At 47.8% G+C, this 24,501-nt stretch overlaps 1 protein-coding gene across 1 annotated transcript; it reads right to left on the bottom strand.

Annotated features, from left to right (window-relative positions):
* Positions 1–13,459: 13,459 nt before the first annotated feature.
* Positions 13,460–22,426, bottom strand: LOC309975520 (CMRF35-like molecule 8; the record flags this gene model as incomplete). Its single annotated transcript, XM_082860696.1, has 6 exons — positions 13,460–13,594; positions 14,428–14,535; positions 14,983–15,020; positions 18,829–18,923; positions 21,147–21,288; positions 22,009–22,426. The coding sequence occupies 6 exons, from the start codon at positions 22,424–22,426 to the stop codon at positions 13,460–13,462; spliced, it is 936 nt and encodes a 311-aa protein (XP_082716822.1).
* Positions 22,427–24,501: the final 2,075 nt, after the last annotated feature.

Below are 24,501 nucleotides of genomic sequence, written 5' to 3'. Positions count from 1 at the left end.
GATTTTTATTTTCCCAGTATTCTGGATCTTGCGGAATTTCTATAGTGAACATATATTACATTTAAACGAGGAAACAAAAATTAAAAATTTTAAAAATTAAAAAAAACTAAAGAAATTTTCTTAAGCTGGATGGGGGGCATACAGGTGTGCGTTTTATTACTATTCTTTATCATGTACTTCTAGGTTATATATACTCTTTGTATGAAATATTTAATACTCTATTTTCATAGGTTGCAGAACATTTCACCTGGAAGCTGCCTTAATTGAAGCAGGGGGGCTCCGTGGAGGCTGGCTCTATCAGCCCTTCCCTCTAAGGCCGAGAGATGACCTCTGAGGGGTCCAGGACCTCAGGTGGGAGCTGTGAGGTCTGCCTCCCTCACTGGGTCTTGTTTCCTCCTTCTGCAGGTGGGAACCCTCAGACCCGGGGGAATGGCAGAAACGGGGCTAGACTCCACCCTTCTAACTTCTTGCTGGCTTTCCCCTCAGACACTGCCTCTCTTCATTCAAGTTTCCTTCTAGACTTTTCCCCTCTTAATGTTCTAAGCCTAAGTGATACTTTCCTCTTAACCTGATTTTCCATATTCACTCATTTTTCAGGATGTGTTCTTGAAGACTGACTTTTTATTTTGGCAGATGGTGGGAAAGGAGGTGAGAAGGAGGTGATGGAAAGGTGTGGGGAGAGGGTTTGGGGGCCGCCCCTCAGTCCGGCCTGCTTGCTTGGTGGCCTGGCAGCCATGTGGGTGGTTCTTAGGTGGCGTGCGGTTAAGAGAAGTTTCCTGGTGTTGCTGGGTCAGATGGGAGCTGAGGGCTCCAGGAGGTGCTAAAACTGCAAGCAGATTCCATCCAGGCTCCGTGTCCCTAAGGGGCCTGGAGCCCTGACAGGTTCAGTGAGGACGACTCTTCACCTGGCTGAACAGCAAGGGTGAAATCGTTTCCGATCCTCAGGGGTCAGAGTCACGGAGACAGAGTTATCGCAGGATCTGGCTCTGGAACAGCTCACACCGGGAACGGTGAACACTTGGCACACATGCCCGCCCTCTGGCTTCCCTTCACTGATCACTAACCAGTGCCCTCAGAGCCTGGGCCCAGAACACCAGCAGATGCACAGAGCGGGCTCCGTGCTGCTGCACTCACTCCTGCCAACTCCCAAGCCTGAGTCTGGAGGTCTTCAGGCTGGGCATTTTGCGTGCCCCCCCAGCAAGGCTCCTGAACCTCAGCACTGCTGACATTGGGGCTTCATCACTCTGTCCGGTGGGAGCTGTCCTGTGCACTGTAGGGTGTTTAGCAGCGTCCCTGACCTCTACCCGCTCAAGGGTAGCAACTTCCCCCCTCCTCCCTGCCCCCCAGCAATTGTGATAATCAAAAATGTCTTCAAACACTGCCGTATCTCAGCTATTGACTATCATTGCTGGTTGGGGACCACTGCTTTAGGGAATATTGGTGGGAGAGGTAGACAGCGTTCTGATGGAGAATACAGGTCAGTGGGCCACTTGAACTTGCTGGGAAATAAAGTGAAAAAATTCAAGATATTTAAGATGAAGAAGTGGGGGGGCTTCCCTGGTGGCGCAGTGGTTGAGAGTCTGCCTGCCAATGCAGAGGACACGGGTTCGAGCCCTTGTCCGGGAAGATCCCACATGCTACGGAGCATCTAAGCCCGTGTGCCACGGGTACTGAACCTGCACCCTAGAGCCCACGAGCCACAACTACTGAGCCTGCGAGCCATAACTACTGAAGCCCATGTGCCACAACTACTGAAGCTCGCGCACCTAGAACCCGTGCTCCACAACAAGAGAAGCCGCCGCGATGAGAAGCCTGCGCACCGCAATGAAGAGTAGCCCCAGTTCACCACAACTAGAGAAAGCCCGTGTGCAGCAACGAAGACCAAAGGCAGCCAAAAATAGATTAATTAATTAATTAATTAATTAATTTTAAAAAATACATTAAAATAAAACTCAGTGTTGGGGGCTGGGGAGGGAGGAAATTTAGAAAGACACGTGGAATGTTTGCCAGGCCCAAAGGACCAATGCCATGACCTGACTTCACTTTATTTTATTTATTTATTTTTTTCTGGCTGTGCTGAGCAGCTTGTGGGGATATTAGGACATGTCTGACCCTCTCACTAACCGATCCCACACTGTGAGGACAGCTCTGCCTCTACAGAAGTGAAGAGCAGCTTAGCCAATCGATATTCTGCAGGTGACTTTTTTATTGAAGTATAGTTGATGTACAATATTACATAAGTTACAAGTGTACAATGCAGTGATTCACAAGTTTTAAAGGTTATACTCCATTTACAGTTATTATAAAATAGTGGCTATATTCCCTGCACTGTACTGTATATCCTTGTAGCTTATTTATCTTACACATAGTAGTTTGGACTTCTTAATCCCCTGCCCCTTTCTTGCCCCTCCCCGCTTCCCCATTCCCCACTGGTAACCGCTACTTCGTTCTCTGTATCTGTGAGTCTCACTGGTGACTTTCACCTTGAATTCAGTGCATTGAGTGTTAGGTGATCAGAGACCCTTGTCAATCCAAGCTCCCTGCTCGTTCTTTATAACCTGTCATCCCTCCTCTTCACTTGCCTTCCAGATCCATCCACCTGCGCACACTAACTCATCGATGCCAACATGGTGCTTTACTTATTGAACTGTTACATGTCTGGCTGGTACAGCCACCATCCTTACAGTTTGTTTTCGTTATGTGGCTATTAAATACACGTTATTACAGCTTGCATTAGGCAGCTGAGGTCGACCGGGTCATTTCATCACTGAAATCAACCAACACGTGCTGTTGAGTTTTACTTGTAGAAGGCAACTAGCTATGCTCCCTCTTATAACTATTAAAATAAAGGTCGTGGTGCCTTATAGACTTCTTAACAATTACGATAAAGAGAGAGGGAGGGAGGGAGGAAAGAAGGAAGGAGAGAAGAAGGGAGGAAGGGAGGGAGGGAGGAAGGTAATTTACATATATGGAGAATTTTTTTTTTTTTTTTTTTTTTGTGGTACGCGGGCCTCTCACTGTTGTGGCCTCTCCCATTGCGGAGCACAGGCTCCGGACGTGCAGGCTCAGCGGCCATGGCTCATGGGCCCTGCCGCTCCGCGGCATGTGGGATCCTCCCGGACCGGGGCACGAACCCGTGTCCCCTGCATCGGCAGGCGGACTCTCAACCACTGCGCCAGCAGGGAAGCCCCACATATACGGAGAATATTTTTTGATTCAAGGCCTCTATTCGGTGCATCCCCATGACTCTCAACAATCCTGAAAGCACCGTCATGCCCTTTTTACGCTTTTCCCCCAGACACATGGGAACCCAGGGTTTGCGCTTGGCCTGGGTTTTAGGAAGTGTTGTGGGTTCATTTGCCCCAGGTGGCCCAGATTTGCAGCCGATAAGGAAAGGGGAAGAGTCCTGAGGGTCAGATTCAAAAGATCTGGGAAGAGTGTTACATCAGAGAATTGGCAACAGATAATTTGCAGACACCAAGAATTCAGGTCAAGGGCCCCTGGAAGGAATCTCAGAAGCAACAAACAGCGTGGACGGCAGGGGGCGCAGTGTGGAAAGGGCCTTTTACGAAGAGCTTGGTTCTGAGTCTGGCGAGGTAGAAAACACGGAGGGGCCACTAGTGGTCGCTGGATGAGAAAACAGAGACTCAATGGCCTCAGATGACAGCCCCAGACCCTGGAGCTGGTAAGGGCAGAGGTGAGATTTAGGACCTGCTCTGTCTGACCCCAAATCCATTACATCAGTCACAGGTGGTATGACTGCCCTTCCCATTGACCTGCTGAAGTCGGGCTGGGAAAATCCAGGAATTGGAAAAAGGCAGTTGGGCACCAAACAAGTGAAGTCAAGGTTGAGGAGGAAGTTTTTCTTTCAGCACAATGACATCCAAGGGGTGGGAATTGCAACGGGGGAATTGAAAAGCTGAGCAGAGTTTTCCTGTCCTTTCCCCTGTTTCAGGCCCTTCCCCTTCTCAGCTGCATGGACCCGGAAAATACAGAATTCCTTCTGCATTGACAGACCAGCTGGAGCAACTGAGATGGGCTTGGGATCCAGGGTGTGTGATTACAGACATGGCCACAAGGTGGAGACACATGGTTGTCAATCCCTACGTCTTGTTCCAAGGCTGAGCCTTACTGAGGGTTTACCCAACAGTGCATTTGCTGGGTAGTAAGGTTTAAAAACAAACATAGTTTTGTAGTCATTTTCTTAACCCTGAGTAAGGCAGCCCGGGGTCATTTTTCTAAGGGACTCGGGCTAATTTAGAAATACCTTCCAATTCCTTAGACCAGTTGTGAATACATGATTAACCTAACATTATTTAATACTGTAAATATTTATCATGCTGGCGCCCTGTGCAAACACAGTGCTGTATTTTGAGAGGGAATCTGGACTGTAAAACAAAGGCAAGACACACCTGGGGGAGGGACTTCCCTGGTGGGTGGTCGTACTCCCAAGGCAGGGGCCCTGGGTTCCATCCCTGGTTGGGAAACTAGATCCCACATGCCACAACGAAGAGCCCGTGTACTGCAACTAAGACCCGGCACAGCCGAAAAAAAAAAAAAGACACAACTCAGGGAGGACTTTATCAGACACCACTGGAAGACTCACCAGGAGGGCATCTAAGTGTAGCAGGCTTAGTCCAATAGAGACAGTATAAGCAATCTATTCATAGATGACTCAGAAAAAAATTCTGTTTAGATATAAACAGAATAACAAAACAAATGTGGCAAAATGTTTTTTTTAAAAAGGTGAATCTGGGGCTTCCCTGGTGGCGCAGTGGTTGAGAGTCCGCCTGCCGATGCAGGGGACACAGGTTCGTGCCCCAGTCCAGGAAGATCCCACATGCCGCAGAGCGGCTGGGCCCGTGAGCCATGGCCGCTGAGCCTGCACGTCCGGAGCCTGTGCTCCGCAATGGGAGAGGCCACAACAGTGAGAGGCCCGCGTACCGCAAAAAAAAAAAAAAAAAAAAAAAAAAAAGGTGAATCTGGGTAAAGGATATATGGGAGTGCTTTTTACTGTTTTCAGAATTTTTGTGTAAATTTGAAATTGTTTTAAAATAATAAAAGGCTTTGGGGTTTTTTTTTTTTTTTTTTTTCAATACGCGGGCCTCTCACTGTTGTGGCGTCTTCCGTTGCGGAGCACAGGCTCCAGACGGCAGGCTCAGCGGCCATGGCTCACAGGCCCAGCCGCTCTGCGGCATGTGGGATCCTCCCGGACCGGGGCACGAACCTGTGTCCCCTGCATCAGCCGGCGGACTCCCAACCACTGCGCCACCAGGGAAGCCCATGGTTTTGGTTTTTAAACACTAAGATCCCAGGAGTCCTGGACACAAGATTCAGATTTTCTGTTACCCATCTGAGTGGCTTTGGTTGTTTCAGGTAACCTCTCTGGCCTGTGTCTCTTCTTCTGTAAAACAAAGAATCCAATTTGTTTTCACTGCTGTAGAGTGTTCCACTGTATGAATAAACCTCAGCTCACCCCTTCCCCTAGAAAGAAAGAAAGAAAGAAAGAAAGAAAGGGAAAGAAGGAAGGAAGGAAGGAAGAAAGAAAGAAAGAAAGAAAGAAAGAAAGAAGGAAGGAAAGAAAGAAGGAAGGAAGGAAGAAAGAAAGAAGCAAGTGAAATTGATTTTAGTAATATATTTTATTTACAATATATCCAAAATATTATCATTTCAATATGTAATCATTGTGTTCAATTATTGATGAGATATTCTAAATCCTCTTATTTTCATTGTCTTCTTGGACTCAGCCCATCTTATTTGAGAACTAGCACATTTCAAGAGCTACTACCCACCTGTGTCCCATGGCTGCCTCAGTGTGAACAGCAGAAGCGCTGGTTCTCTGGGCAGCTCCAAGCTGGGGTCCAGCCCCAGCCCCCATCCAGGCTACTCTTTTCTGGTCTGAGGCTGGAAAGCTTTCTCTCGCTCCTCACTTGTCCCTCAAATCTATGGTCAGTGCACATTTCTTCCTCTTCCAACAAAGCCTTGACAGTTTTGGAACTACAAAGACAAGCAACCTTTATCCTCTGCTTTCTGCGGTACCCTGGCTTCCCTGAACGGTGAGGGCAGTAAACCCAGTGGACTGAATGGATTAGAAGGAACTACCAGGAACTACAAAACTGAATCAAAACTATTGTCGTACAGCAAAGTATTTCTTTCCTTTAATTTTGTTTTCTGTGTTGTGGGGTGCAAGGGGTGGGGAGAGCACTGGGCAGCTCCCTAGTAGAAAAAGGATTTCCCCCAAAACTCCTCCAATTCCACCAGGAGGCGATAATTCAGGGTCAACAGATTCCTCTTTTCAGGTCAAGGCTCCGATCTTTCAGCATCTTCAGCATCACTTGCTTGAATGTGAGAAGGATTAGCAGAGGCCAGTTTAGGGAATGATGGTTTGGCTTGGAGGACCAGGGAGGGAAAGGTGCCGGGGGACAAGCTGTAAACTCCCTGTGGGCAGGGGTAGTATTTTATATCAGCTGCATTTATTATTACGGTGTTATGTGATTTAAGTACCCTGCTATATCATTTTATCCTCATTGCAAACATACAAAGATTTATAGTGTTATTTCCCCCATTTTACAGATAAGAAAACTGAAGGTCAGACACATATATGTCATATATCATGTATCAAACCATATATACTATATATCTATATATATCATATACATCATAGATAAATAGATGATAGATATATAGATAGGTAGGTAGCTAGAGATATATGCTGTATAGATATATGCTATATGATTAAAAGGGAAGAAACATAAGAAATATTAACATTATCTCTGGATGACTAGGGACAAGAATAAGGGCACTGATTTTCACTGTACATTCTCCTATAAATTTTGAGTTTTCAATTGGGTAATACGATGCCTAATTTTTAATAAATACAACTTAAAATATGAAATCCCATCGAAGGTAAGTTGAGGCATCTCAACAAATCACCCTAGAGCAGATATTTGTTCAGGGAAGAGTCACCAGGTTGCCGCTCTTCCTGAGGCAGTTACGATATACTTCCCCCGGGAGCCCTGGAGGAAAGCTATAGAAGAACTTAAAAAAATATCTGGCTTGCAAAGATTGCCTTTCCCAATGTCCTTTGGTGTGCAGAGCTTCCTGAAAGGAAGTTGGGCAAATCTGTATAGATTAAGGCAACAAGACTTCTGCGAAAAGAAGATGGAGAGCCAGCTCCACTTTCTCTGGTAGACCTCCTCTGGAGAACTGGGATGGTCTCAACTGAGACCCACTGTCAGGAAGTGATATTAAGGACTCCCAAGGGGTAGCAACCATGCTGGGCAGTTTACACTGGGAAACATCTCTACGCCATGCCTTAGAGATTCATGGGACGGGGGGTAGGGACAGTATGCAGCTATGACAGAAATACCATCTTGATCTGGCCCCCACTGCCATGCCAACCAGTTTCATGGTTGTGGTTGTTACAGCAGCTAACATCAATTCCCCTGACTGATACTCTAGATATTTGCATTTTACAGAGGATTTCTTTCTAATTGGTGAAAATTCAGACTAAATAAATATCTTAAAATTCACACTCCATTTGAGGAGACAGAGTCCTGCAAAGAACCTCTTAGGTCTTAGATTCTATCTTCTACCATGTCCTTCTATGTTTTAAACCACCCTGCAGCGGTCACTCTCTGATTGGAAATGGGATACCTCTAAGGGCCGTTTTAGGTCAAGCTTGGAATGTGACTGGACCGAATTCAGTTCATGTCAACAAATGTTTTTGAGCGCTTACTCTGCACAGGTACATGACTAAGCCCCTGTCCACATTATGGGGTCGCTCAACACTCTTCACATCCACCTTTCAAATCCTCATTGCCAGGAGTCCATGTTGCACGGCATCAGGGAACACAACTCAACACCGTGTTGTATGTGAAGGGTTCCACCTACCGTTGTGTCATGGTCAGGCTTCACAGATGCATGAGGCCACCTGGCTATTCCTCTGGTTGTTTTCATTTTGTAATTTAATATTGCTCCCACTAGACAGCAAGCTCTCTGAAAACAGGTATGGTGTACCTTTTTCACTACTGTATTTGCTGCTATAGTTTCACTGCTGCATTTAATAGTACCTTTGAGTGTTCAAATAATTTTTGTTGAACCAATGACTAGGTAGATGGATGAGTGAATGAGCAAACGAATGAATACAGACTTGATTAGAACATACTGGGGGAACTCCAAACAGATGTCTCCTCCATCTGGGTGGATGGTGAAGTTTTAACAAACATCCCTGACAAAATAGGAAAAGATTCTGGGTTAGAGCTCTGCCTCAGTTTGGAATGTAGTTTCCTGTAAACAGCAGAAACTCCAACCAACAGTTACCTAAAGACGTTCAGGTTTATTTGTCTCATACAACATAAACGTGAACAGGTAGTAAGATCAAGAAGATACAACAATTATACATAATTATGGACCTAACAACAGACCATCAAAATATGTGAAGCAAAAGCAGACAGAATTGAAGGAAGACATAGACAGTTCTACAATAGTAGTTGGAGACTTCATTACCCAACTCTCAATAATGGATAGAACGACCAGACAGAAGATCAGTAAGAAAATAGAGAACTTAACACTATAAATCAACTAGATCTAACAGATACATACAGAACACTCTACCCAAAAACAATATGCTTATTCTTCTCAAGTGCACATGGGACATTTTCCAGGATAGACCATATATGAGGCCACAAACTTACTCTTAATAGGTTTAAAAAGACAGATACACAAAGTTTCTTCTCTGACCACAACAGGATGAAATTAGAAATAAATAACAAATGTGAAACTGGATTCTCTTCATTGTTTTTTTTTTTTTTTAAACTTTTATTTGCAGTACACATGCGGGATCTAGTTCCCTGGCCAGGGATCGAACCCAGGCCCCCTGCATTGGGAGCGCGGAGTCTTACCCACTGCGCCACCAGCGAAGTCCCTCTTCATTGTTTTTTTTTTTTAACATCTTTATTGGGGTATAATTGCTTTACAATGGTGTGTTAGTTTCTGCTTTATAACAAAGTGAATCAGTCATACATAAACATATGTTCCCATATGTCTTCCCTCTTGCGCCTCCCTCCCTCCCTCTTCATTGTTTTTTAACTGCATTTTATTCATATTGAGACAGGAGAGGAGCCACATCTGATGGTTGGCCCAAATCATACTGCAAGGGCATTACTTAATGCTCAAAAAAATTTTTTTTCTTATAAGAGATTACACAGTATTATGAGACAGAATTCAAAAAATGAATTGACACTGACACATAACCAACCAATTTATGTTTATTTATCTTTCAATAAACACTTGAAAAGGGAAAAAAGTAAAACTGGAAAATTCACAAACTTGTGGAAACTAAACAGCACACTCTTACACAACCAATGGATCAAAGAAGAAATCATAAATGGAATTAGAAAACACTTAAAGATAAATGAAAACATAAACACAACCTACCAAAACTTATGGGGCACAACAAAAGCAGTGCTAAGTGGGAAATTTAAATGCTTACATTAACGGGGGGGGGGGCAAAGATCTCAAATAAAAAACCTAACTTTACAACTTTAGGAACTGGAAAAAGAAGGATAAGCCCAAAACTAGCAGAAGGATGGAAATAATAAATATTAGAGCAGAGCTAAACAAAATAGAGAATAGAGGAAAAGAGAGAAAATCAACGAAACCAAAAGTTTGTTCTTTGAAAGATCAACAAAATCAACAAAACGTTCCCTAGATGGACTAAGAAAAACAGAAGACTGAAATTACCAAAGTTCGAAAGGAAAGTGGGGACATCTCTACCAATTCCACAGAAACAAAAACGTTTATGAGAGTACTACGATCAACTGTACACCAACAAACTGGACAGCCTAGATAAAATGGGCAAATTTCTAGAACTTACCAAGATTGAATCAAGAAGAAATAGAAAGCCTGAACAGACTAATAACAAAATAAGGAGACTGAATCAGTAATCAAAGACCTCCCCACAAAGAAAAGCCCAGAACCAGATGGATTCCCAGGTGAATCCCACCAAACATTTAAAGAAGCGCTAATACCAGTCCTTCTTAAACTCTTCCAAAAAAATAGAAAAAAAAGGAACTCTTCCAGAATCACTATATGAGGCCAGTATCACTCTGATATCAAAGCCAGACACTATAAGAAAAGAAAACTAAAGACCAATTTCCCTTATGAACACTGATGCAAAAATCCTCAACAAAATACTAACAAACAGAATTCAGCAAAATACTAAAAGAATTATACACCATGACCAAGTGAGATTTATTCCTGGAATGCAAGGATGATTCAACATAAAAATTGATCAACGTAGTACACTATATTAACACAGTGAAGGGAAAAGCCCATGTGATCATTTCAATTGATGCAGAAAAAGCATTTAGCAAAATTCAACATCCTTTTATGATAAAGATACTCAACAAACTAGGAATAGAAGGAAACTACTTCAACATTATAAAAGCCATATATAGAAAACCCACAGTGGACATCATACTCAACTGTGAAAGAATGACGGCTTTTCCTCTAAGATTAAGAAGAAGCTAAGGATGCCCACTTGGCTTCTTCTATTCAACATGGTGCTGGAAATCCCAGCCAGAGCAATTATGCAAGAAAAAGAAATAGAAGGCATCCAAATTGGGAAGAAAGAAGTAAAATTATCTGTTTGCTGATGATATGATCTTATATGTAGAAAACCCAAAAAGATTCCACAATAAAAAAACCCTGTTAGAATGAATAAATGAATTTGGTAAAGTAGCAGGGTACAAAATCAACACACAAAAATCAGTTGCATTTCTGTACATTATCAGTTAACAATCTGAAAGGGAAATTATGAAAACAATTCCATTGACAATAGCATCAAAAAGAACAAAATACTTGGGAATTAACTTAAGCAAGGAGGTGAAAGACTTGTACAATGAAAACTACAAAACATTGCTGAAAGAAATTAAAGAAGACGTAAATAAATGAAAACACATCCCATGTTCATGGATTGGAAGACTTAATGTTGTTAGGAAAAAAATACTACCTAAAGTGATCTATAGAGTCAATGCAATTCCTATCGAAATTCCAATGACATTTTTTGCAGAAATAGAAAAACCCATCCTAAAATTCATATGGAATCTCATGGGACCTCCAATAACCAATACAATCTTGAAAACGAAGAACAACATTAAAAGACTCACACTTCCTGGTTTCAAACTCACTGTAAAGCCACAGTAACTAAAGAGAGTGATCCTGGGGACCTCCCTGGTGGTGCAGTGGTTAAGAATCCGCCTGCCAATGCAGGCAACACGGGTTCGAGCCCTGGTCTGGGAAGATCCCACATGCCGCGGAGCAACTAAGCCCGTGTGCCACAACTACTGAGCCTGTGCTCTAGGGCCCGTGAGCCACAACTACTGAGCCCACGTGCCACAACTACTGAAGCCCGTGCACCTACAGCCCGTGCTCCACAACAAAAGAAGCCACTGTAATGGGAAGTCCACGCACTGCAGCAAAGAGTAGCCCCCACTCGCTGTAACTAGAGAAAGCCTGTGCACAGCAACGAAGACCCAATGCAGCCAAAAATAAATAAATAAATAAATAGATTTTCAAAAAGAGAGAGTGATCCTGGCATAAAGTCAAACACATAGACCAATGGAATAAAATAGAGTCCAGAAATAAACCCTCACATATACAGTCAAATGATTTTTGACTTGGGGGTCAAGACCATTCAATGGAGAAAGGACAGTCTTTTCAACAAATGGTGTTGGAAAAACTGGATATCTACATGCAAAAGAATTAAGTTGGGGCTTCCCTGGTGGCGCAGTGGTTGAGAGTCCACCTGCTGATGCAGGGGACGCGGGTTCGTGCCCCGGTCTGGGGAGATCCCACATGCTGTTAGGCCCGTGAGCCATGGTCGCTAAGCCTGAGCATCCCGAGTCTGTGCTCCGCAACGGGAGAGGCCGCAGCAGTGAGAGGCCCGCGTACCGCAAAAAAAAAAAAAAAAGAATTAAGTTGGTCCCTTACGTAACAGCATATACAAAATTAACTCAAAATGATCAAAGACCTCAATGTCAGACCTAAAACCATTAAACTCTTAGGAGAAAATGTGTGACAAAGTCTTCACAACCATGGCTGTGGTAATGATTTCTTGAATATGACCCAAAAAGCACAGGCAACAAAAGAAAAAATGGACAAATTGGACTTCATGAAAATTTAAAAGTTTTGTGCTCTAAAGACACCATCAACAGGGTAAAAAGGCAACCCACAGAATGAGAGAAAATATTTGCAAATCATGTATCTGACAAGGATTAACATCCAGGATACACAGACAACAAAAACTCGACAACTACAAAAAAATCAATTTGAAAATGGGCAAAAGGCTTGAATAGACATGTCTTCAAAGAAGACATACAAATGGCCAATAAGCACATGAAAAGTGCTCAACATCATTAATCACTTGGGAAATGCAAATCAAAATTGCAATGAGATACCACCTCACATCCATTAGGAGAGCTACTATTAAAAAAACAAACAAACCAAAAACAGGAATAAAAACCAAGTGTTGAAAAGGATGTGGAGAAATTGGAAACCCTTGTGCACTGTTGGTGAGAATGTAAAACGGTACATCTGCGGCAGATAACAGTATTGCAGTTCCTCAGAAATTAAAAATAGATTATCATATGATTTAGCAATTTCACTTCTGGGTATATACCCCAAAGAACTGAAAGCAGGGTCTCGAAGAGATACTCGTACACCATGTTCATAACAGCATTTTTCACGAGAGCTAAAACTTAGAAGCACCCCAAGTATCTACTGACAGATGAATGGATAAGCATAATGTGATATATATATAAATGGAATATTATTCAGCCTTCAAAAGAAAGGATTTTTCTTTTAAATTTTTCTTCTCTCTTAAGATACTTTAAACTTTATTAATATCTCTTATATTAACAGTAAACCTAAGAGTCCAGAGAAACGTGCCCTAGTTCGGGAGCCACGGGCAAGACTCTCTTCTCTCTGGGTCTTAGTCTCCTTGTCTGTAAGATGAGGGGGACCCAGCCTGCAGCGCCTTTATATGCTTCTGGCTCTGCATCAGTTCTCCCCACTCCCCAGCAATCCCAGACATTTCCATGGGGCTGCGATTTACAAAGCTATTCGAAGGTACCACCCTACATGAGCCACATCTTTTCCTGGAGTCACATGGGGCTGACCTCCTGCCGTCCACACACAGAGCTAGCTAAGACAGGAAGGATGCATTGAGAGCCAGTAGGATGGAAGGTTTCCCACAGGTCCATCCAGAGCCCCATTCCTGGTCATCCTCAATGAAGCCAGCCTGGCTGATGGCACAAGAGGGACAGTCCTGGGGAGCCCAGCTGCCTTGTCGGTCACCATCAAGGGGAGCAGGTGGAGGCAGACGTGGGTGGGGGCTGAGCCCTGGGCCTCCTGTGACCCACACAGCCCTCCAGTTGGCAAGGCTGGAGACACAAGCTTATGTCTTCTTAACCACGCTGTACACTGGCTCCTGCGTCTGGGGCTTCTGGGAGGGAATTCTGTCCGTCTTAGAATCCTGGCTTCGGGAATCAAATACCACTGAGGTGTAGTGAAGGTTTTCCCTGGGGAGCCCCTGCAGAGACAGAGACCAGAGGCTCAGGAGAGGCAGGGGAAGTAGGAACCCCCAGCTTAGGGCCTTAGAGAGGTTCCACTGGGGGACGGTGGCTCCACCCTCCCCCACTGTCCTGGCCTCTTTCTCTTGCAAGGGCTGGTCTCCAAGATCCTGTCCACCCACCTGCTCCACCCGACCTGGTCAAGACACAGCACAAAGTCCCAGGCCTCAGAGCCGGGGGATTCCCTGGGGTCTACTTTGAGGTCATTAGTCACCAAGTTAGAAAAACAAGGATGTTGTTAGTCTCAGGGCCACGTGTCTGATGCTTAAATCTCCCCCTCATCTTCTCTAACAACCGATCCTTCAGGCTCTGCCTAAACTGTTCCACTAATGGGTGGCTTAGGACCCTGGGCCGGGTGGGGTTGGGAGGCAACCTCTTCCATTATTCTACTTTACAATGGCTGTGGGTTGACCCACAGGGGGTCATTGATAAAAATCTGAAAAGCAGAGTTCATCCCAAAGAGATCATAGGACCACAGCAGTGAGAAATCGCAGTCTTTGACATTGGGTGTATGGCACACGGTCCGTGCCTGATAAATGCTGTACTTTATTGAATATTGATTATCCCCGGCCATTTCAATAGCTCCTTCATCTCCCACCCCACCCCCTCACCTCCAGCTACAAGGACAACCACCTTTGGCAAAATCTGCACTTGCCCCATGTTCTACGTGTCCTTGTCCTAGAGAAACAGTGTGGATCCCCTCACTCCCCTCTCTGCTTGCTGCCACCCCACTAGGCGACGCCTCTATCATAGCCCGGGGTCCCTGTGACAGGAGCTGGGCCCTTGCACTCACCAAGTTGCTGTATTCCACCTCCTCCTGTGTGGGTCGCACGGGCTGTTCCAGAAGGGGCCACATCGGCAGCTCTAGATTCTCATAGCAGGGTTCAATCAGCTCAGCAGCCTAGGGTGGGCAGGAGGTGTGAGGGCTTGGTGGGTGTCCACAGAGCCCCTGCATGGTCCAGCCCAGAGGGCCTTCTGTCCCTCCTTCTCTGCAATCATCTCCCCTTTCCCTCTCTGCTCTGAGCGTCCCAGTCTTCCCACTCGGCCTCCCCCTTCCCACACGCTGGTCCTCTCAGGGCAGAATTTGAATGGTCAGGTCAACAGCTGGGCTGGGAGGACCCTCCCTCACTCCACTTTCCCCTGGGGTGGGAAGAGACTGGCTAGAGTTCATGATGACCCAATGACCAGATCTCCCAGGCGTTGTTCTTCCCGTTCGGGGTGAGCACCTCGCTCCACCCACGTGTGATCCACACAGACCTCCACTGGCTGATGGGACAGTTCAGGCCCCCAACATCCTCTGTGCTCCCCGCAGCTACCCAGACACTCCTCCTGCAGTAGCCTTTCTTACCTGACTGGGGTTCTGGGGAGGCTCTGTGTTCTCACCAGCTAAAGAGACAAGAGAAGAGAAAGGAGGTCGAATCCCAGCGCAAGGCAGCGATGGGGATCCCTACGGTCCAACCGGAGGAAGGCCTTTCCCTAGAGACTTCAGCCCTGGGGACCTATTGCTTCAGGCCGGTAGCATGGTAGGAACTCAAGGGTTTGTTGAATGGGTGAATTAGTCAATGAGGACATGAATGAATAAACAAATGAGCAGGAAGGATCCAGCTTGGGGAGAGGGGCCAAACAAAGGTAGTTCTCCAAACAGTCACGCATAAAAATGTTCCCCAGGGACTTCCCCTGCAGTCCCCTGGTTAGGACTCCACGCTTCCAATGCAGGTGGCATGGGTTCGATCCGCGGTTAGGGAACTAAGATCCCGCACGCTGCGTAGCATGGCCAAAAACAAACAAAAAAAGTTCCCAGGTAGGAGAGACAAGAAAGGAAGGACACTCATTTAAAAGGATGTGTCTGTATGATGAAAAAGTTCTAGAAGTCTCTTTTGCAACAATGTAAATAGACATAACACTGCTGAACTGTAAACTTAGAAATGGTTAAGATGGCAAATTTTATGGTAGGGGGCTTCCCTGGTGGTGCAGTGGTTAAGAATCCACCTGCCAATGCAGGGGACTGGGTTCGAGCCCTGGTCGGGGAAGATCCCACATGCCGCGGAGCAACTAAGCCCGTGCGCCGCAACTACTGAGCCCGCGCACTAGAGCCCGTGCTCCGCAGCAAGAGAAGCCACCGCAGTGGGAAGCTGGCGCACCGCAAAGAAGAGTAGCCCCGGTTCACCGCAACGGGAGAAAGCCCGCGCGCAGCAACAAACACCCAACTCGGCCAAAAAAAAAAAAAATTTATGGTACGTATTTTTTTACCGCAATTAAAAAAAATGCAGATCTGCAGGCCCCACTGCTGATGTACTAAATTATCAACGTTGAGGATGAAGTCCAGCTATCTGTGTTTTAACAAAGCCCTAAATTTGTTTAAATAAAATAATAAAATAAAAGGCAGTGTCCTTGGGCTTCCCTGGTGGCGCAGAGGTTGAGAGTCCGCCTGCCAATGTAGGGGACGCGGGTTCGTGCCCCGGTCCTGGAAGATCCCACATGCCGCGGAGCGGCTGGGCCCGTGAGCCGTGAGCCTGCGCGTCCGGAGCCTGTGCTCCGCAACGGAAAAAGGCAGTGTTCTTGTGGAGACCTAGAGCCACATCAAACTATACAAAGTCACAAGGGTCATCTGCTCTGACCCCTGGCCTGGGCGTCCGTCCCTCCCAGACACGAGGCCCTGTCAGCTCTGAGGGATCGCAGCTCAGGTCACACAACCTTTTGTCTCTGGCTCCTGCAGCGTGGCTCTGCAGGTGTCCTGCCTCCGAGCAAAACTCTGTGCACCCCTGGCCCTTTCAACCTGGAGCCCCAGGAGCCGATGGGGACAGGTGATGCACACACAGCCAGAATGCCCTATAGGTCTAGGTGCACCGCCAGGCAACTCCAGAGCCCAGTCCACTGAACGCTGCGGGGAGACACTGTCCAGCCTCAGGGAGGGAGCCCCAAAGTCAAAGGTGAGATACCCACCTTCAGGAGACACAAGGGCACGTATGACAGAAGTGTTTGCTAAGCCCCATCAATTGACTCAGCAGAACATGCAACCAGGGGCTCTGAGATATGAACACATTTTGTTCCAAATGCTGCAGGCGGGTGCCCCACTACCCTCCGTCCCTTCAGCTGAGATGGGTGATTTGATGATAAGGAGGAAGGGGGCTGGTGAGGAAGGGATGGGAGTCCATTCCGGCGGAGGGAAGTTGGCATTGAAAGAGTTGGGTGGCAGCCAGCTGGACGGGAAGCACCCTGAAGGTGGAGCCAGTCTACCCTGGTCATGACAGTGTCCCCAAGAGCCCGGTACAGGCCCTCGTGCACATAGGTGCTCAGGACAGCTTTGCTGTGTGAGTGAATGAATGAATGAACAAGAGTGGGCTGAGGGGAAAAACCATGAGTGGGCGGTAGGGCAGGCATCAGGCTGAGGCGGGAGGGGCAAGGACACTGGGTAGACAACCCCAGATGCAGCCAGGAGACAGGAGCTGAGACGCAAAGCAGGGGAGGGACAGTCAGGCTGCTTGAACAGAAAACCTTTCTCCTGTTAAACAAAGATCACGTAACAAGGCGTGATCCACCCGCACAAGTCAACTCTGAGTCAGGGATTTTCGGAAGAACATTGTTAGCAGGGAAAATCATACAATATGTTAAGGTTTAAAAGTGGAATTACAGTATGATGCAAACATTTTAAGAAGTCAGATGTGCAAAAGGGACTGCAAGGACGTGACTCAAATGCCCGTGGTTGGTTTTCTCTAGGTGGTGCGAGCTTCCATTTTTATTTATTAGGGTGAATTTATTTCCTTCTTTGTGCTTTACTTACTTTTCCAGTTTTCTACAGTGATCACACATCCCTTTTTTAAGCGGGGGGGCGGGGCGGTGCTTTTTAGGTGAAAGGGCACCGTGGAGATGGCTGGGACCCACAGATCTGAGGCAATCCAGGCTGGGAAAATCCCCATGTGGTAAGCAGTATGGGTTGAAGTTTAGGGGGAGGGTTCCCAAAAATGATATGCGAGCAGCAGATGGGGAAGAGGAAGTGGTTTTCTTTCCATCCGCTGATTTCTCTCCTAAAGGCCTGAGCTGTGCTGGGGGGAGAGGCTGAACCCCACAGGGATGCTGGAGGTGAGAGAGTAATGCAGGGTCCCCTCCACCCGGCCCCCAGAAAGTACCAACTCCCAGTTAGCACTGCAGCTATGGAGCAGAGCAAGCTTGAAAGGCTCAGCATTGGTAACTACGCACGAACATCCCCCCAGAACCCTGTGCGCATGGAGTCAAGAACTCTCAACACAGTAAGCAAACTTAAGGCTCACATTCCGTCTCAGGCAGAAACTGGCTGTCCTCCAGGTGGCAGTTGGGCCTCCAGCCAGCAACAAGAGCACAGCTTCACTGGTTCCTCTGTTCTTCTGTTTATTTAAAATTGCTCAGCTGTTTATTGAGCACCTACTTACTGAGCACTGGACAGGATGCTGGGTGCCCCCTACGTTCTCTCTTTTGATCTGAGCTCAGAGAAGAGTGACTGGACCACAAGATGCCTGGAGCTTCCTGGGGTGCCCAACGTGACGATATTAAATAATACATTCATTCAACAAATACTGTACTTTCTCGAGTCAGGGTCCCTGATCTTAAGGAGTCGCACGGGCTGGTGGGCAGGCAGGCATGGAAGCAGGTGTGACAATCTGGTGTGAAAAGGGCTATCGTGGTGGAAGAACCGAGGTCCACCCGGAAAGGGCCCCGAAGCTGCTCTTGGGGGGCCAAGAAAAGTCCCAGAGGAAAGGAAATCTGAGAGCAGTGCTTAGGGCCCAGCAGGAGTGAGCCACAGAGAGGCAGGGGGGCACCCCAGGCGCCCAGAGCAAACGCAGAAGAAGTTGGGAAACAGCTGCCTTCCAGAGTGTAAGGATAGGCAGGTTGCAGAGGGCCTTCAGTGTCCTGTGGGGACCCGGACTTTGGAGAGTGTGGGAGGTCACAGAAGGGTTTAGACAGAAGAGGGACCCTGCTTCACAAGCACCCACCCCAGGGCCCGCTGTGGGAAACGCCTCTTTTCGGGAAGCCGTCTCCCACAGCCTGGATCTGCCAGGACACTGCCTCTGGGGTCTGCCCTCTAGGGTCACCCGGGATATGTGGTCTCAGGGGATGCATCTGAGGACCATTCTGGGAACCAGGACACAGAGCCTCAGAGACCAGAGGCTGTGGGCGGGGCCTGCCTACCCCGGGCGGCAGGTGTAAGGAACTCACTCACATTTGATCCGTCTCTGAAGCATTCTCCAGGCCAGTAGTGAGATTCCCCCCAACAGAAGCAGCAGAAGTGCCAACAAGGCCAGCAGCACTTGCAGCCTGAGGGGAGAGAGGGTGAGGTGGGCATCACGCCTTCCCTCTCTTGTTCAATAGATAGATAAGGTCCCATTGAAAAAATGTAGATGGTATAAGGTCTCCTTTCTACACATCCCCCATCTACCTAAATCCCCCCCCCCACACACACGGTATACCTAAGAACCTTCCAGAGGCCCTTTATTCAGATACAAGAAAATACGAATGTACATTATTTTTATATATGTCCTTTTTTCACACAAAAGAGGCAGGGTATAAACACTAGTTTTTTTTACTTAACAATGCATCTTGGAGAGCTTTCCATGTCAGTACATGAAGAAGTCCTTCAGGCTGTTTGTTTTGTTTTGTTTTTTTTACACCTGCATAGTATTCCATTGCATGGACGGACCATAAATTATTTAACTCTTCCCTCTCTATGGGCATTTCTCCCAGTCTATTGCAATTACAAACATGGCTGCAAAAACTCACCTTGTAACTATACCATTTCACACTTGGCCAAGCAGCAGCTGAGTTCCTGGGATGCTGACATAACTTGGGGTTTCTGGTCCCTCACTTGCTCGGGCCCCTTCTTTAATGCCTAGTTCGCATCCGTAATGTTCTAGTCTTTTTCTTAAAGATGAACTTCCCCGCCCCCTGTAAATTGCATAGGCTTCAGCCATACAAAACCCAGCTCTGTCCCCCAGGCGTGCATCTGCAGAGCCAGCTTCTGGAAGTGGCATATTTGGGGGCTGAATTTCACCTCGCCTGTTATTAGGATTGTCACTGGGGTTGTCAGGAAGCCAGTGGAGGGGCCTTGGCTCCTGGAAGGAAGACTCTAAATCCTTGGGATTTTCCTAGTAACAGGAGTACGTTTGTTATTCATGAGCCCCTTAGATCTGCCTGAGTTCTTGCTGAGAGATGGCATGACCCAGGATGGAAGCTGGTCACCACGTAATCAGAGATGTGGGGCTCGGAGCCAGCCTGACCTTCAGGGAAGTGAAGGGGGGCTGGGGATTGAGGTCAGTCATGTGGAAAATGATTCAATCAGTCAGGCCTGTGTCATGAAACCCAAATAAAAACGATGAACACTAAGGCTTGGAGGAACACATCAATGTCCTGGGAGGGTGATGCCCCCTGACTCCACTGGGAAAGGGCACGGAAACTCTGCATTCCAGATCCTCCCAGACCTCGCCCTGGGTGTCTCTCCATTGGCTGGTCCTGACATTTATCCTTTATGATAAAACTGTAAGTACAGCACTTCCCATGGGAACCCCCAAATTTGTATCCAATTGATCAGAAATGTGATGACCTGGGGAATCCCCAAAGTGCTCCGGCATTTCTGAGGTCAGGCCGTCTTATGGCACTGAGCCTAAGGAGTTTCATGGGATGCTGGGGTCTGTGCTAATTCCAGGTGGTCAGTGCCGGAATCACCTTGCAGGGCACCAGGTGGTGTCAGAATAGAGAGTCTGTGAACCCCAGAAATGGTTTCTGACAGTGTGTATTTTCTGGGGAGAGAATCTATAAATGTTGTCAGATTCTCCTGGGGTTTTTGGCCTCCCCCCCCCCAAAAAAAAAGGATCGAGAATCACGAATTTAGAAGAAAGAATCTAAGACTTTGGAATCTCACAAACTTGGCTTGGGAGCCTAGCCTGCCTCCGTGGCTGCAGGACCCAGCCAATCACTTAACCTCTCAGAGCCTTGGTTTACTGGTCTGTACAATGAGGGTAATAATGGTAAAGGTTGTGAGTAACAAATGAGAACATTCATGTGAGGCATTCAGTACGTGCCTGGTAGGATATCATCAGCTCTCATTAAATTTACTTTCCGGGCTTCCCTGGTGGCGCAGTGGTTGAGAGTCCGCCTGCCGATGCAGGGGACACAGGTTCGTGCCCCAGTCCGGGAAGATCCCACATGCCGCAGAGCGGCTGGGCCCATGAGCCATGGCCGCTGAGCCTGCGCGTCCGGAGCCTGTGCTCCGCAACGGGAGAGGCCACAACAGTGAGAGGCGCGCGTACCGCAAAAAAAAAAAAAAAAAATTTACTTTCCCTCCAGCCACCCCCCAGCTTCTGCCCGGCCTGAGCCCTCTCTCAGAGCCCAAGGCAGGTTCACCCTGACCCCTACAACCCAAGCTAGGAGATGCAGGCTGGATGCAAAGAGAGCCAGAGGTCCCCAGCCAAAGGGATGGGGCTCCCGGCCCCAGATGGACAAGAGGAAGCCCACCTCCAAGACATGGGGACTCAGGTGCCTTACCCCCACCCCTGCATGGCTTCCTCCTCGTTGCTGGCACTGTAGGTGGGACTCGCCATGGCCAGGGCGGTGAATGACATTGTTGAAATACTGATTGTGATTGTCGAGGTCTTGGCCACAGCAGTAGGGTGGGTTGGCACTGATGCTGGTGCAGAAACACAAATTAGACCCAGGGAATGCTCTCTGACTCTCCCACCACTCGCCAATACCTTCTTTGTTTGATTTCACATGAAATGCTCACTCAGGAAGAGGGCAGGATGGAGGACCCTGCAGCCAAAGTCTCGCCAGGACCCTCCCGGGGCTGAGTGAGCATTTCCTAACAGGACACAGGTCCCCAACGGCCCCGATTCCATCCTGCTGATGAGGTCAGGGTCCTCTGGAGGGCCCACAGTCACTCCCACTCCCAGGCTCGTTCTCCCCCCACCCCAAGTCACAGCCACACGCTGCCTGCCAGAGACGGCTGTTTGGACTGCAGATCTTGTTAGCACCCCCACTGCACTGGGCACCCGGCCACCACCCTCTCTCCACTCAGCTCCCCACCTTCTGTGGGGCTGCCCCCAGCACGCCCTCCTCTCTCCTTTGCACACTCACTCTCTCAGCCTCCCCTTTCCCTGACAGGCACCTTCCCATCGCTCAAGACTGAGGAGAGGGGCCAGCGCCCTGACTCTCTCCGTGTCTCTCTCACTCTCTCTCTCTCTCTCTCTCTCTCTCTCTCTCTCTCTCTCTCACACACACACACACACACACACACACACACACACACACAGTTTTGTCTCTGATCAGATTTCTGCCTTGGCTAATCCGACCTGACACTCTTCAGGTAACCCTGTTGCTGGTACAGGGGGAAGGGGTGTGCACGACTCACCTGGGAACACAGACACCACAACCTGGACGGTGGGATCAAGTGAAAATGGGACCGTGATCCCACACTCGTACTTTCCTGCTTGGTCCTCTCTGAGGCTCTCCAAGGTCACTGTGAAGGTGAGGTTTGCAGGGTGGTCCCTGATGGACACGTGGCCCCGCACCACTTCCCTCTCTGGCTCTTTGGTCTCCACAGTCTTCCACGGTAACAAACATGGGGCTTTGCACCAGTATTTGCTATTGTCTTTGTATTGTTCCGTGTACCGACACTCCACGCTCAGGGATCCCCCCACGACGCCTGTCACTCTGCTGGGGCCCCACAGGGACAAACAGCCTGGAAAACACAACCGAGTCTGGCTGTTCACTAGGTGGGCTTGGGTCAGGGGCACGCTGGGGTCACCCCCAGTGTTCCCCCATCTCATGCCAGCCACCTCCCATCAGCCAGAGAGTCCTCCCCCGTCCACGCTGTCACCCCTAAGATTTGATCACAGCAGCTCCTTCCTCCAGATCCCAATCTCCTTTCCTCTGCCCTTCCCACCCCTCACCAACCAGACACCTCCCACTTCCGAACTTATCTGGACAATAAGAGCTCGCCTGCAAGCACCCGGCATTTCCTGAGGGACAGCATCTCGCCCTGAGGCCTGAGCAGCTCGGTAACCTGAGGAAGCGCTCACAGCAATCTGTTCCCACCGAGGGAATATATACCAAGGCCAAGAAAGGGCTGCTAAATATTTCACAAAAGAAGACTGGATACACTTGGTAAACTTTGTGGATTAAAAAAAACACCGGGCTTCCCTGGTGGCGCAGTGGTTGAGAGTCCGCCAGCCGATGGAGGGGACGTGGGTTCGTGCCCCGGTCCGGGAGGATCCCACATGCCGCGGAGTGGCTGCGCCCGTGAGCCATGGCCGCTGAGCCTGCGCGTCCGGAGCCTGTGGCCCGCAGCGGGAGAAGCCGCAACAGTGAGGCCCGCGTACCGCAAAAAAAAAAAAAAAAAAAAAAAAAAAAAAAAATCCTTCACACACACAGAAAGTTTACTGATGAAAGCCTTCATTTCATCCTGGGTCTTACTTCCGTTTGCGCAGCTCCTGTAGACTTAATTTTCAAGGGAAGCTAGTGTGTGTTTGTTCTTTTTTTTGGCACCTCATGTTTTGTTTCTAAGATTTTATGTCTGCCATTTTCCCAGAGAGTCCTCAGCTAAGGGGAGTTGCGGGACAAAGACGATGCAGCCACCAAGCCGAGGACACGCCCCCCTCCCTGATGCTTTTGGGTACCACTCCTCACACCCCTATAATTCTGTGATCAGGCCCCCAGAGTGGTGGGGAAGGGGTGGTTTGCTCTCTTTCGCTAGAGTTAGAACTCTTTAATTTCACTTGCTTTTTCAGGTTCTTAAATCACATGAAGACGCTGGAATGTAAACTCCAGGGGCCTCCTTCTTATATCTTCAATGTCTACAAGTGCCCGACACATAGTAGGCCTTCAACAAACACTTGGGTGTGAGCACCGCTCCCACCCCATGCAGCTCTCAGTCCACAGGTGTCCAAAGCTGACTGCAAACTCCCATCCCCCCACTCCCGGGTGCCCATCAGGACGTCCTCTCCTGGCCTGGGTGGCAGACGCCCTTCAGAGAAACCTTTCCTAGCCCCGTCACAGGTGTGACGTTTCCTGAGATTCTCTGCAGCCATGGCCACGGTGAAGTGGAAAGGGCAGCAGAAGAATCTGGGTTTGGTCGGTACTATGACATATCTGCTGTGTGTTCCGGTGGCAAGTAATTTAACCTCTCTGAGCTTCAGATGCCTAATCTGCTATGTGGGGATGATCGGTAAGCCTCACATGACATTTGGGGGTGTTGAATGAGATAATGGGTGTAAAATGCCTGGCAAATAATATTAGGTTGAACCATACGAAATTGCTGACATTCTACTATTTTTGACGAAGAAAAAATGAATTTCAGAAAATTCAATCTAATAAAAATAGATAATCCTCTGTCCAGCTGAAGGAAGACACGAAAAGATAAAATAATCACAGAGACAGAGAAAATTAAAAGAATCAGAGACGGTCCTTTGCAGAAATTCTCTACAGATAAATGTGTAAATCTGGATGAATGTGTGATTTTCTAGAGAAACAAAAATCAGTAAAACTGACACATACCAAGTGCTTAAAAGATAAATGTCTATCCCAGCCCTTCCTTCACGTAAGACGCTGCCTCCGGCACCACATCCAGACTCTATTCCCTGCCTCTCCCTGACTGTGAATTGTCACCTTTCTCTGCCTGGCTCTCAGCTCCCCTTCCTGGTCTGGGTCACCCCATCACCCCCACGCACAGTACCCAACCATCTGTCTCCAGGGTCTACCTTCCCTTTGCCCTACCTCTCCGTCTCTCTTTGTTTCTCTCCCTGTGTCTCTGTCTCTCTGTCTGTCCTTCTCTCTCTCCATCTGTCTCTCTCACTGTCTCTTTTTTTCTGTCTCTGTTTCTCTGTCTCTCTGTGGGTCTCTGTCT

The sequence above is a fragment of the Leucopleurus acutus genome, assembly GCF_964270905.1.
Source record: "Leucopleurus acutus genome assembly, chromosome: 19".
NCBI classification, from domain to species: domain Eukaryota; kingdom Metazoa; phylum Chordata; class Mammalia; order Artiodactyla; family Delphinidae; genus Leucopleurus; species Leucopleurus acutus.
This window is presented reverse-complemented; position numbering and strand designations above follow the sequence as displayed.